Below are 15,126 nucleotides of genomic sequence, written 5' to 3' on the forward strand. Positions count from 1 at the left end.
TTTGCAGAAATAGAGTGCCTTTGTTACCAGATTTTGTCAGGTGAGGCTATGCTTATGTGAGGTTGGTTTACTGAGGGGATTTTTTTTTTTTCAAAGAGAGGATACAGTAGGATACCTTTTGGAGATATAGACAGGTTATACTTGGCAATAATATGATACAATTATCCCTATAGATAAAAATAAGCTATCAGTACCAACAGAGGCCTACTTGCATAAATGCCTTAAGGCTTCTGTCATGGCTGTGGTGATGACTGATCAGCCACATTTAGCAGCAGGGTGGGTAGAGGCCTACAGTATCACAGCTTCTGTAGTAGCCGTTAAGGTGTCTAAGGCATTAGATTCAAGCTTTTGAGATGTGGATCTAAGTATTCAGCTTCAAATTGTTAATCTGTAGTGGGAAGAACCTATGCTTCATGGCCTTGACAGTCTGAGTCAATGCTGAGTTCCTACTCAACGGGTATAATACCTCAGTTGCTGTCCTCTGTGACAACTCGGTATTTTAGTTTAAATAGTTCCCTTAGTGTGGTGTTATGCTGTAAGTGTATTTGTAGAATGTGGCCATGTAACTGGACAAAATAAGATCCGCTTGTAGGATGTTTTTTTTTGTTCCAAGCTCATCTTTACCAGCATTTTTTTTGCACCTGTTCTTGTTCGAACTCATCTTTCTTTGACATCAGTGGTAAGAACTGTTTATAGTGATTTAGATGGGGTTTTGCAAAACTCTTAAAGTGTGGCAGTCACTCTTCCCTAAATCAGAAATCTCTCTGGAGATTGTTTTTTAGTTGTTAGATCCTAGTGGTAGCTCATAGTTATCCTGTGAGTTACTCTTATGTTTCAGGTTTTCTTCAGTAATACCTCGAATACGTATACCGATCCATACTGTAATTTAGCTTTATATACATATATATAAGCTATACATATATATGTTAGCTTTATATATATTTAGCTGAATATTATATATGTGTGTGTGTGTGTGTATGTATATAAAATCAAATTGTGACACACTTGCCCTTCTGTGAACACAAGGGAAAACAGCGGTTCCCAGGCTTGGCTGTGGAGACACTGCTTTGCTGTCCGTGGTGTTGTGCCTTTTCCCTGCACAGTTTTGTTGCTGGCATCAGATCTAGCAGCTGGGGATAACTCTCAAGGGTGGACCTACAGCACTGGCTGGCTCACTGCCAGTTACTGCTTGTGGAAGGGAACTTGGATCCATCGCTCCATGTACGTATGTATTTTTTCGAGAAAAAGCATCAGTGTGTTCTTGGTGTGGAGTAGGATAAGCAGCAGCATGGAAAATAAATGTAATCGATAATACAGGGTCTTCTACATCACCCTCTTGGGTAGTTTTCATATGCACAGTGCTAAAAACTTCTTACCTACCTACCCGTGGTCCAAAGGGATAATATTAACAAAACAGGCTGCAGGTGTATGTTGGAGCAGGGAATGTACCAGGATCCCCTGTTCCAAGTTTAAATTCAGGCTCTGCTCTTCCACTGTATGAAGACAGATGGCTCTATGGAATTTGTCTGGGCTACAATTGAGAAGTTATTTTCTAAACCAGGACCATGCACATTTTGAACAACCATAATACAGTTTCTATGCCAACGATCTTGGCAGAGAAGGAATAAAGGGCTGATGGAAATGAGGATATTGGACGTCTGCGAATACCTGACAGACAGGTGCAGAGACAAAAGGGAAATACATTTCTGTTTAATTGCAACTAGGACAAGAACTACTAGTAAAAATCACAAGACAGGGAGTTAAGATTAGACACTAGAATATTTATTCCAGTTAAAGCAGTGAAATCCTGGATGTTGTTGGGAGAGCTGCATAGCTTCCGTAATTACAAGCTTTTAGAAACAATAGGTTAGGCTAACCTCTCTCAGGAGTGGGTTAGTTAAATTTATCCTGCGTTTGGGTATGGGATAGAATTGATGACCTATCCTGGCCCTGTCATAGTTTTGTTTTCTGTAATTTTGTCATTAACAACTCAGATTTAGGAAAGAGAATCTTTGCAGAAACATCCAGATAGGGAATTATCTGCCCCATGTGTCCTGTTCTCAGTTGTGCAGGTCTCTCACTTCGTATAAGCTCCTGAGCTGCACTGTATCCATGCCAAGGGGCCTCTACTATGCAAAATAATGTTTGGATGACATAATTTATATCATATGCCAACCTTAAATGAGTTGTTTCTTTTTTTTTTTTTTTTTTTTAACATCTAGGTCAGTTTTCGTGTTTACTTACTAACGGTTCTGATGTCAGCTATACAATATGAGTAAAAAATATTCTTACATGTACCAGCCATGTACTATGCCTTTGAGATTTGGAAGGCAGGCTGTGTTCCCACCAGCTGGTTACCATCAGCAAGAGACTCGGTGATGGAAACGTAGCATAATTCTGGTGGCAGGCTCTGCCCTGATGGCCTCACCTGTCTGTGTTTTAGCAGGTGCACAAAGAGGAAGAAGGTACCTGCTTTGTCAGTAAAGCAAGCATGTACAATTCCAGGCAAATTTTTACTTAAATGCTACACTGCTACAGTGGTTCAGAATTATAAAACACATGGTGCAAATATAAAATAAAAATCACTCCCCCCAGCCTTTGTCTCCCATAACCCTTTCCACCCACACAAACTGTTTGCTTATATTTCTCTATGAGAAAAAAGGAAGTTTTTTGTTGTTCTTTTGCGTTGCTTTTTCCTGTATATGTTGCTGTTAAAATCATAGCTAAAGGTTTTGAGCACTGAATATTTTTGGTCGTAGTATTGCATTAGCACTATTTGATTATTGTAAGGAAAAAACAACACTTACCTTGAGATTTTTCAGACGTTGAGGGCTTTAGAGACCTAATCTCTTCGGATAGGTTTACACAGAAAAGCTGGCTTTGGCATGTTTTTAGAAATTCTTGGTACTGTGTTATGTATTTCAGAGAATTAGGCACATAAACTGAAGAATGGGTTGTTGCTCTTGGTTTGCCTTGTAGTTAAGGCCCAGTTGCTGAAAATCATCTTAGCCCATATGGGAATATGACAGTTCTGCTTTCTTTTAGTAATCCATAAATTGGAAGAGAAGCCTATTTTAACTCTTCATGCCTTCATAACTTTGACTTTGTAAGTCGAAGTTTGAATTTGTTGCAGTTAAATAACTTTTGCCCTTTCTTCTGTTACAGAGTTTTGTATGTAGACCATGCTAGCAAGCCGATGACCTTGTTTGTTACTGTAATTATTTAAAATTTGAAGTGATAGACTTAAAGAACTAAGTATGTTTTCCTTTGAAGTTTTTGATGGGAGATGCTGCTATTTTTATTCTCCTTGTCCTTCCCAGCTGCCTTTTCTCCTTGCTGGCTGGCCTATTGTTTCTCTGCTTTTCCTTTGAAGAGCAAAACAAACACTTTCAAAAGCAGTGTTGCTCTCTGGCCATTAGTGAATGCATCGGCCCTGTGAAAAATTTCATATTAGAAGTCTGTTTTTCAGCCATAACTCCCAGGAAAGAGACTGTGTAAAACAGGGTGGAGCGGGGCAGACTTGGGCAACATCAGCAGAATGAGGCCACCAGCTGTGCCCATGCTGGTCCTGACACACATGCTTACATCTCTCACTGCCAGTGGTTTTTGTGGTGGCTCCACAGATTATAGCAGCTGGATGAAGTGACTTCAGGCCGGACTTCTGGACATGCCCCCTGTCACGTGGAGGATGGGGTTCCTCTGTCACTGATCTACAGGCCACAGCTGATACAGGGAAGTGAATGAACACAGGGACCAAGCGGTTGATGGGACGGGCGGCTTGCTGCACCCATCAGGGCCAGGGAATGCAGTGGCAGATGAGGAGCTGACGCAGGCGGCCTGCATGGCAGCTCGCTCTGAGGAGCTGGGGCCGCTTGGTGCTCTGTGGCACCTCGGCTCCTTGTACCTTTGCTCCCTGCCTTGCCAGCACATGCACAGTGTGCCATGGGGATGAGAGAGGTTCCTCTACAATATAGCTGGTGTGGTAGTAAGAGAAGAAACTGCAAGTGTGGGGGGTTATTTTTCAGTCACTAAATCCAAGGAGACTGATTTCATTTATTCCTGCCCAAAACAGTTTGTACACAAAACACTGCTATTGGTCCAGATAAAAGTAGTTTTGACTGGACAGCCCCTTTGATCAGACATGCCCTAGTCAGTTTATGTACCTTACAGCAAGGTTACTCCTCGGTTATTCCAAGGTTATTCCGTGGTTATTCCTCGCTGGTTTGCTAAATCCACACGCAGTACTCTTAACACCCGGATAACAGCAACAAGACAAAGGCTCCATCTCAAAATATTCCGTATTCATGAATTTTCCCAAACGTGCAGGTAACAAGTGTATGTTTAGTATGTATTAGAATAGCAGATTCTGCAGTAGTTGAGTTTATTGATTTCAAGAGAGTATTTCTATCTTTTTCATCAACTTTTTTTCCCTGGATCTTTGGCTCCTAATCATAATAGGCTTGTGAGCAGCTGGTCCATTGCTCTTTCACCTTTTGTTGTCTCAGATTTCTTCTATACTATAATCTTTTCCATGAAGATTATATTGCTACTGCCAGAAAGGCTCTGAATTTCAGTTTCTAGGCTGTGAGGAGCCAAATGGGGATAGTTGTTAGAATACTTATAATAAAGTGAAGCAGCACACAGAGAGACTCCAATATACTCTACAACTGAGAGTCATCTGCTTTTCTGTTAAGTGACTTTAATTACTATAGTAAAGAAATGCTGGGTAGTTTGACCATTGCTGATGAGGTGTACACAACTGTGCACAGTTTTATGTGAAGACACAAAGCCAAAGGAAGATGCAATTTCATCTTTAAGGTTTTTACCTGGAAAGGAAAACTGGTGTCTCATCTGCTTCATGTTCAAAAAGGGAGAGGAATAGCTGCTGTTTTTCACATTTTAGAAATCAAGACAAATATAAGACATGGAAGAGAGTGGTGATTAATTGGCTTTGGCTACCAGCTGTATGGCTGCAATGGCAAGTTGTCTGCCTAGCTGTCATGCTTGCTTTCCTTTTTCAGTAAATGTGGTTTTTTTTCTTTTTTTTTTTCATCTTTTTTAGTAAATCTGGTTTATCACAGGCTTCATTACAAACTGGATGTAAAATGTCATTGATTTTGAGTAGACAGTACCCTAAGTTTGCTTTTTTTTTTTTTTTTAACTTCAAAATATAGAAAAGGTCACAGTCACCATGAACTGTAACCAATTGCTTCAATTTTAACTTCAGAGAGTTACTTCGTGCAGCACAATTTCAGAGTATTGCTCCATCTTTGAGCACCAAAGTCTTCATTGGGCAGTACAGTGTTTGCACAGGTACGTTGCTGGTGTTGACACTTTGTTTTGCTGTCTGCTAGTTTGTTTGCAAAATGATGTGTTATTTCCCATGAAGGTAAACTCTGCTGGTAAGGTCTAGTTTAAGCACATAAAATTAGTATCATTTTTTTTTTTTTTTAGCATCTTTTCATGGTATGGTGTTTTCTGGAGAGCAAAAGTAGTCTACTCAGTAAGAATTCAGGCAGACAAGGAGGTTACTTGTTTTTTTTCCTCTTTAAAACATCACAAATTCTCTACTTCCATTGACCAGATTTTGTCTACCATAGATCTCAACGACTGGCAGCATTTTACATCAGCCTGAGTCCTGCTGCTCCCTTGCAGTATCTGACAGCCTGCTGTGGATTCAGGTGGGGGCTTGGGAGCTCTCTGCTCCCCTGCCTTGGGAGAAGAGCACATTTGCCAGGAGGTACTGGCTGGGCCAGAGGTGGTGAGCTGCTGGTTATTTTATTTCCCTCTTCTATTTGAACACTTTGGATATAGCTGTTTCCCCTGACCTGCCCTAATGTCAGGATGTACGTGCATGTTCTTGAAAACAATCACGTTGTTTTTCTTAAACAACTTGAAGACTTGCATTAAGTGATCAGATTAAGTAATGTGGCAGGCATAATGTAAAAGTAAAAAAGAATAATTTAAAAATAAGATTTTGTCTAAAACCAGCCATCCTCAAACACTATTGTTACGCGGATCACATCTTAGTAAGAACTGCCTTGTGGCAGTTCATCTGCTGCCTATGATTATAGGCACTGCTGATGTGTAAAAGTAGTATTAGGAAAGAAGTTAGTAACTTTTTAGTCTCTTTAAAAGGAAGTTTAATAGCTAAAACAAGGAAAAGAATTGAAAACATGAGCAGGAAGACCTTGGTGGAAAACTTAGTAGACATATGGACTGTAGTTAGTGAGCTACTGTTCTAGGAAAATGAAGTTTATTATCTTTTTTTTTCCCTTGTTCTTTCCAACCTCCAATCTGAGGGAGAACCCCCATTTAGGGAAACACTTAACATGCATGCTTAACTTGAAGCGCTTGCCTAAGTCCATTAGGAAATACAAAGCGTGTGTTTAAAGCCAAGCAAATACTCAACAACGTTGGGAATTCCAGTCCAAGTATGTACTTACTGCTTGGATTTGATGTGCAGGTGCCTTGTAACTCTTGAGATGGAGAGAAAATGGGGCAGTGAGGAGAATACAGTTGCTGTAAACAGAGCTCGGTTTACACGAAGTCATGATTTTTACTGTAATATAGTAATGTAAAAAGGTGTGATGCAGTTCTATGTCATTGCATTAGGTCTGGAATTAGTGGATATGCACTGGTTTTGGTTTCTGTAAGCTGAGATTTGGTGGTGATCCACAATGCTTTTCAGATCCACAGGATCTGCAGGAGTGTGGATCACACAGGAGTGTGGATCTGAAAAGCATTGCAACCACATCAATCACTAATTTGGTAGATGAAGTGTCAAAACCAAAACTGCGTGTCCTCAGAAGGAGGGAACACCACTGTAAAGTTAGCTGTTTGTTTCCTTAGACGTAGCTGTAGTTGTACGCTCACTCAGATAACTAGATTCCTGTCTTGCCTTGTCCCTTCATAGACCATGGATGTTTGTGGGCTAGGAATTGTGTCCCTGAGGCTGGAGCTGGGGAGCACAGGTGCTTGGACATACTGGCTGAACTGTCATCCAACTTTTTGTAGGATTTTTGATATTTCTTAGTAGTGTTTGGTTCTCTGACAGACTGTAAAAGCTTCTTTTTCAGGACTTCATGGATACATGGTACTAATTTAATGTTAATCTTATTTTGGATAATTTCCTATTGGCTGTGTGCTTGAAGGCCCAGTACTGGTTGTTTTGCTGCCTAGGACACTGCGGTGTTTAGTTCCCTGCACCAGCAAGTTCTGTTGAATATGGGGGGACTTTGTCTGGCATACTTCTCTTTACAGAATGGCTATGCATGTTTATTTCATTTATCTCGGAGTGGAACACACTTAAAATAGATTAATTCTGTATCAGTTCTGAGTATCATAACCAAATGAGGATCTATTGGGTATTAAAATGAATGCCTACACGTTTGCTGTCAAAGTATAGCACCTGGGTGCATCTTTGCCTGGCCCAGTTACATTTTGTAATTAGTCCTTGTTTTTTCTGTATCAGCTTTCCCAAAATTTCATTCCTATTTGAGTTCTGTCTCATTGTATACAATGTGTTCTCTGCTGTCCTTTTGTGGCATAATGAGTAACCGAGCAGTTGACAAATTCCACATTTATCTCCTGTATCTTCCCTGCCTCCTCTAAAGTAAGACCTGTTTTCATGAATTCTTCTCTTTTGTTTCTCATTTTATATATATTTCTTTTGGATATTATTTGGGAAAGTTATCTATTCAGAAAGAACTTTAGAATTTTCTCATCCATGGTATGAGTCTCAGCTGGATTATTCAGAATGTCATTGCCAGTACTGCAAAATGTGCATATACATCTAAAATAGCCCCAGCAGTCTGAAGCTCAGCATGGTGGTAAAAGGAGCTAACACGGCTGGCTGGGTTCTGTTGGAACCTCTTTTGTTCTCCTGTGTTTTTTTGATCAAAGGGGTTGGACTAGAATACCTCTAAGAGGCCTCTTTCAACTTCGATATTATTATTTTAGAGAACTGTTTTCTCCACACTACAAAAGTGGCAAGTCAGTGCAGACTGTATTAATTCTCTACTGCCCTGAACAGTTGGGGTTCTCATGCAGAAGCTGTTACTTGGACTGTTTCTCCTGCCTTATCACTTCATTTGAGTTCTGTGGAACAAGTGGGAGGACACAGTGAGCAGCTTTATTCTTTTGTGCTCCCATGCATTTTTTAGGTCTTACATTCAGAGTGCCATTACAGCATCAGTTTGTCTTATTCTGTCAACTATACATCATTGGATAGCTCATTGTATAGCTTTTGTGTATTAATTTCCTTCCCTTGCTAAAAACCTCGAAACATCTTTAAAAATACAAGTTCTCTCTTGATGCTGAAACGGGGTGAGACGTAATAGACTGGTACGGTAGCTTCTCTTAAAACTCCGGTCAACTGAGGAGTTTGTTCACTTGTGTATGTCTTATGATAACGTAAATATATTTTTTTGTCTTCTGCACACAAGGCACAAAACTGATCAGGCGAACTGGTAACTTCTCTGGCCACCTCAGATTTCATTTACCTACTTTTGCAATATATTCTGGAAGGCATTTAACCGTTTTCCCTTTCTCTCCCCTTTTCAGCTCAGAGACACTAGTCAACTGCTGTTTTTATGGAACCTCACTACACTGCCACGAAGAGCACCAGCTCATCAGGACTGAAAGAAATCTGAGACTGAATTGTCCTATTTTTCCTCTGAAATCTTCACCAAGTAGTAAACATTTTTTGAAGGGGAAAGAGGGGGTAAATATGTTAAAGCACCCCCTCACACCCAGTTAGGGCACCTGTACCTAATGTACATTTTCTTTAAAATTTAAAAAGATGTTAGGAAATATTTTATAAAACTTTTTTGCAATAAATGACGCATGAAATTATTGAAGATTATAAGACACTTACATGCAAGGAACCACTTGAATTATTAGTATGAAGAATCACTGCAAATAACTTTTTTTTTGTAATGTGACAGTCACGTTTGTATGTTTTGATAGGTGCCAGTGATGGAGCCAATTGCCTGGGAAGTTGACTGTAACTTTTGAACTTTTATTTTAATTCTTAACTTTAGCATTGCAATTTTCCATTCTATGAGGCTTAGTTAGTATTTAGTGCAGGTGTTAGCAGAGCTGTGACCTGTGATCAAAAGCATGTCCAAAACCAATTGTATTGTAAAATATGAACAGTCCTGCTATATGAGACCAATGTTTCCCATAGAGGTGATGGAAAGGACAGTGACCACAAACTCCATGTATCTCTGTATTATGGGAAAGCTCCTTCTGTGTGAATATGGTTGCATTTTATTTATGCTATTGTAACACTTAGGGAATTGACGATTGTGAAAAATGTTAAGAAGGGCTACAACAGAGAGTAGCATTTTGCTTATGATACTATAAGATGGGAGTCATGAATGGAGAGTGATTAAATTGAATGGCATTTCTCTTTCTAACCATGGGTTAATTTTTCCTTTTGACAAAATATTTTTCAGATAGGTAACCAGTAGAGCAAAGGTTTTATTAGTGTTTCTGATGGTTGTTGATCTCAGTTATATTGGCTTGTTTGAATAGCTGTAAATCAAACAAAAACAAACACAAAGAAACAAACAAACTCAGTGGGTTTTATCCATTTTATTCCCCTCCCCAAAAAAGTGTTTGGTAAGACTTACTTCAGTGGAACTTGTGAATGCTGGACATGCTGCTGAAATACTGAGTTATTAAATATTAATTTATTTGTCACTGACTATTTGACATTGTGTGCACACTTTCTCAGCAGTATCATTTATTACAATGTTCTTAACTGGGGATTTATTATATAACCTGTGAAAATATTTGTTTTGAAGAAGTGAAAATGTGCACATAATCTACTCAAAGACAAATTTTTGTTTCTAGAGAACTGAAAAGACTTGTATTAATAAACCCTTTTCTTCCTTAATATTCTGATTCAATTGGAGAAAATAGTGTCTTTGTCCAGATCATTTAAAAAGAAAGATACCTTTCCAAGGGGCATCTGTATCAGCACAAAGACAAGTAAAGCCTTCAAATACAGCGCCTGAATTAAGTAACACTGAATTTGAAGTGAGGACAACTCCATTGTTTGGCTTTGGTGTTGGCAATGGTTTAAAACTTGTTAAGCAGTTGGGGAAGAGGGAAGTGAGAGGTGAGGACAGTCATCCAGATCCAGGAAAGGTGTATCAGTGATGCACACACACTGAGCCAGGTCATGCTTAGTGTTCACTCAATTCCTTTTTTTAAGAGGTAATTTATTTATAAAGCCAGAAATTGAATACTTACTGCCTACTTCTTAACAAATAGCTGTATAATGCTATGCAGTAGGTTCAAATTGTACCATTTTTCATAATAAAATAAGACTTTTTAAAATTTCAGATTAATATTTTACAGTGCTCCTCCTTTTCACCAGTCAGAAGAGGATCAGTGGTTTGGTCCTGTTTGTGGCCTGAGATTTAACTAGAATTTAGAAAAATGAAAATGTCTGATTTGGTGAAAGAGGAAGCAGTTTGGTATAGAGTATGTGCTAGCCTTTCACCCTCTAGTCACTAAACGCCAATTGTATTGATAATGTACAAGGGTCTTGGCCTATTAAATAATACTTTAATACACACACACACAAACACACACACACAAAAAACAAAAACACAACCAAACAAAACAGAAGCCACCAAACAACATGGCACAAAACAGTTTCTGCTCAGGAAAAAGGCCCAGGACTGTAATAGCAGGGTTATTGCACATTGGATTGAAAACTGATTGATGTTGTAAGTAGAAGCCAGTAGTGCCTGCCTGTGTGACATCTGACCCTTAACCAGTGCTCTTATTTCCTCATCATCATGAGCACTTGTGCACAGCAGCTGAAATACAGAGAAAAACAAAAACATTCAAGAGTGATGCAGATCTCTGCATTGGATAATATGGGTATATAAGCAAATAGCATAAAAATAGACAAGGTAGCTAATTGTACTTGCATTTGTTTTCACAGAAGGTATTGCAGCCGTTTTGTTTGAAACCAGATTTTCATTTTGAAATGAAATTGTCAGGGATATTCTAATGATAGAGAATTACAGTAATGTATTGCTTTTCACTTTTTTGCTTTAGTTGCTTAATATTTAAGCTTTGCTCCGTGCTACCTTCTTGTCTGTATATTGAATGATCACTATGCCTCTTTCATTTTGTAGACTTGAATGAGGAAAATATGATTCATCCTTTAAGGTTTGCTGAGAAGTAAATGATAAAGAATGTTGTGTAACATTTATTCAAATAAAGCCTTGATTTTTTTCAGTGCTCTTTTAAAGGGAAATAATGTTGAATAATGTTTTGATGTATTAGCTTCCTTGTTTTTTTAGTCCTTGACCCAAAAGCCTTTGATTTCTGTTTTTTATTCTTTTTTTTTTTTTTTTTTTCTTTCTTCTTCTTTTTCCGTGAATTAAACAAAGATTAAACTGAGGTTACTAGTCCACTGCTGGAAGTGAATCACCTGGACAAATCCCTATTCAAAGTTACATTTCACCACAGTGGCTAAAAGATGCTAAGTCACGCTCAACCAGCCGGATGCTTTCCATGGGGAAAAGCTCTTCTTTTTCTTGCCGTGTCATTAATGAGACAAGATTACCCATACTTTGTAGAGACAGATACAAAGAAATCCTAATGGCCCCATTTCATGGCTGTGACTGAGACGCACCCAGCTCAGTTGAAGGAGGAAGGTGGAGGTCCTGCTCAGAGGCTGCTGCCCCTTTGGCCATGCTTCCAGCACAGTCGGTGAGTGCCGAGTGAGCTGCAGAGCTGGGGGTGAGCTCAGGGCTTCCCTGGACCCACTGTGCAGAGCGAATCTCCCCAGAAGCACGAGGGCCGTGCCATCACCGCTGCAGCAAGGCACAACGCAGCAGGAGCACAGGACATGCTTGGCCTCTGAATACCTGCGCCCCGCCTGCTCACCTCTCCCTTGACTGTTTTTCACTCACAGCACTAACAGTTTCAGACAAGTTGTCTATCGCAGGTAAGTGTAATACAGTGTTTCTCCATTTGGGGAAGAAATGCTTTATGCTGAGTTGCATTCTCTCATCATGGTGCCCTAAAGGAGGGGAGCAGGTTGTGCTGTACCAGTTGCCTTGTGAAACGGGGCTCTGCACCTCCGGCACTGTGGTCACAGGAGGGCGGGTTGGGAGACACTTCTTCAGGTGGTAGATTTGTAGGAGATTATTATGTATGTATAAGATAGCATGTATACAGATTTTTTCCCACTTGTATTTTTATTACTGTGAAGAAAAGACATCCTAGTTGTAATAGAGCACTTAGGTAAAAGCAAAAAAAAAAAAAAAAGAAAAAAGCTCAGGTAAATTTGATTTCAAGGAAGTTCTTCTTTCAAGGTAGTATTGATTTTCTTTTGATGCTCGGTATGCGTGGAACTAGAGGGCAAGACAGAGGTATTAACCCTCCTGTAAGTCAGGCATTTCGTTGCAGTGACCTGGTGTCAGCAGTAAAGTCTTTCCCAGAATTGATTCAGCTCTGGAGCAGAGTGAGCACATGCACGTATGCTGTCTGTAGCAACTCTGACCTTGGCCCAGGACCTCTGTGATGCTTTTGAAATCAGTTGGTGTAACTGTAACTGTGAGCAAGTCTCCACGTCTGTCTGTGGCTTGGAACAGAGCTCCAGCATATGTTTCTCTTTGCCTGCACATTCTGTCCGGATTACAGGAACTCCCAACCTCCTTCTCTCATTATTCATTCATTCTTGCAGCAGTTCCTCTTGAATTGGTTATCCTCATTAGGGCTTGGTAGAGAGGGGAAATCCTGCTGAAATGTAATTGCTCACTAATGGCTTTTCTTTTGTGACAATGTGTTGGTAGCATCTTGCTGTGGACCCTGCTGGATTTGCTGGAAGACTGTGAAACCCAGAGGAGAGGTTAGCCATACAGCTTTCAGAGTTCTGCAATTACCCCATTGATTAATCTTCAGCGGTTTGGTGATGAAAGTATAAAAGTAATCCAACCTTCAGCAGCGAAGCCAGTCCCACACAATCCCATTCAGTAATAATGTTTACTGCTTCCCTGAAGCATCAAAAGGGTGATACTTAATGAGGGCAAAAGTGCATGTAGCAGCTGCTTAATGCAGCTTCTGGTGCAGGAAGGTTGGCGATGACTTGCCAGCTGAAACGTGAGGGATTGACACACAGAAATAAGATTTCTTTTAGGGTGAGACCAATGGGAAGACTTCTTTAGGAAATCAGATAACTCACTAACAGAGAGATGATGTAGTCAACTCAGACACTGTCACATACGCGTTATTTTTAAGCATTATGTGGTGAGGAGCCCAGCGAGAGGGAAGCCAGTTACCTGCCCGAAGCCTCATCTGTAGTTAAGGAAATCACACACGGGACTTCTGCATTACCCTTGTGCTCCCTGGTGATGGACTGGGCTCATTTCCCTGATAGACAGTATCCTCCAAGGCTATTAAAAGTGTAAGGGATTGCTGAGATATGCATGGTAAAGTCATTTTGCAGCTTTTGCAATTCCTAGAAAGTTGGGAGTGCAAGAAGCTTGGAAGCTGCTCTGCTGCACGGCGTTGGTGTGGTAGTGCCATGCACGGAGTGCTCACAGTGCAGTAGAGATGCGAACTGTGCTGTAAGGGAGCGCCTGCCGTGGCTCAGTTGGTGGCACTGCTATGCCCCAGCTGCCAAATGTTAACGAGTGTGCCAGGCGACTCAGCAGGATGATGCAGCAGCATGGCTTTGGTACCAACTGCCCCTCAGTGTTACCATTTTTCTCTTGTTCTCTTGTCCTTGCTCAAGTCGTTGGAAGTGGATTTGTTGTTTTCCCTCTTTGTGCAGGAAAGGCTGCATGGAGGCACTGCCTGGGACAGGCAGAGCGTGGCAAGGCTCAGCACCTACTGGGTGGCATTAGAAAAAAGCTCAGGTTATTTCCTGTTTCATACAGTGCTGGCTGTTTTTTGTTTGAGTCCTGCAGTCTGTTTTTACGGTTCTGCTCAGGTTTTTCCCTTGTATGTTTGTGTGGTTTTGTTTCTAGTCACTTGCTGGAACCCAAGCCTTGGGCGCTCAGGGCTGGGCAGGCTGTGACCGGTGTATCAGCTTTTGGGCTCTTCTGAATTTTGGGCAAGTATTCAAAGCCAAGGAGAGGTAGTTCTAACTCTGAAATCCAGATTTTCAGCTAAGAGTTCCAAGTCTTAAAAGCTTAGGGACTAGAATTTACAAATGTGGTCATCTTGGTCATTAAATATTAAACCAAGGCTGTGCCTGCTTGAGGGCTCACTCGAATACTGAAGTACTCTGAGACATCAGAGAAAGGGGTTGGGGCTCTGGGGTGCAAAAGGAGGAATATTAGACTGTGCTAAAGATGAGATTCCAGAAATACTTCCTCTGTACAGACTGAGAAGGCTAACCCTCTCATGAGTCACTGTTTGCTCTGTTTGCCTTTTCAAAGCTGTGAGGACAGGGACTAACATCCATACATCATGTTTCCATTCTTACAGTGAAATTGTATCAGAGCTTTCAGTTGCGTCTTGGCTTAGTAAACTTGCTTCTGGCTGCAAGTATCATTGCCTCTGCTGCGTTTGATGTGGGGGACACAGGTACTTTGGGGCGGAGAGCTGTCACCTAAAGGGCAGGGGCAGGCCCTTGGCCAAACGCAGTGAAGTGCCCACACTCCCGGCCTCCTCTTTCCACAGGTTCCCAGATGCTGCAATTCTCAGTTCCCTTCTCAGATAGAAAAGTGCCCCAAGATGGAATGCTGCAGCCAAATGAGCTAATGGAAATGTGTCAATCTCACTGAGATAAAGAAAGATGCAATTGTTGGGAGCAGTGTGTGGATGCAATTAGCCCAGCAGAGCCCTGCTGCCTCCCCAGGGGCCCGTTTTATCACTTGGTACCTGCCATCACCACTCCAGGAATATGTTCAGGAAGCTATTCCAGCAGTCAGGCTCAAATCTACAGCCCAGGCTGGATAATACCATTTCCCCTCTCGCTAACATCTCACCTCACCAAGACATCAGCTGGCAGCAGGGCTGTTGTTCAGCAACACCTCCCGGACCGCTGCACTCAGGGCTGTGCCTGGGGGACGGGCTGGGTTCACATTCAGGAGTGAGAAACAGAACAGAAACCCACCTGCCCCACAGTGTGTGTCTGGCTTG

General features: G+C 41.0%; 1 protein-coding gene across 1 annotated transcript in view; it reads left to right on the forward strand.

Annotated features, from left to right (window-relative positions):
* PWWP2A (PWWP domain containing 2A) overlaps positions 1–11,265 on the forward strand; it is a 29,956-nt gene extending 18,691 nt beyond the window's left edge. The window contains exon 3 of the mRNA XM_027465309.3: positions 8,566–11,265. Coding sequence (XP_027321110.3) covers positions 8,566–8,579 — 14 coding nt within the window. The 3' untranslated portion in view covers positions 8,580–11,265. The remainder of the gene's footprint in view (positions 1–8,565) is intronic.
* The last annotated feature ends 3,861 nt before the right edge of the window (positions 11,266–15,126 follow it).

Source organism: Anas platyrhynchos, chromosome 14 (genome assembly GCF_047663525.1).
Source record: "Anas platyrhynchos isolate ZD024472 breed Pekin duck chromosome 14, IASCAAS_PekinDuck_T2T, whole genome shotgun sequence".
Taxonomy (NCBI): domain Eukaryota; kingdom Metazoa; phylum Chordata; class Aves; order Anseriformes; family Anatidae; genus Anas; species Anas platyrhynchos.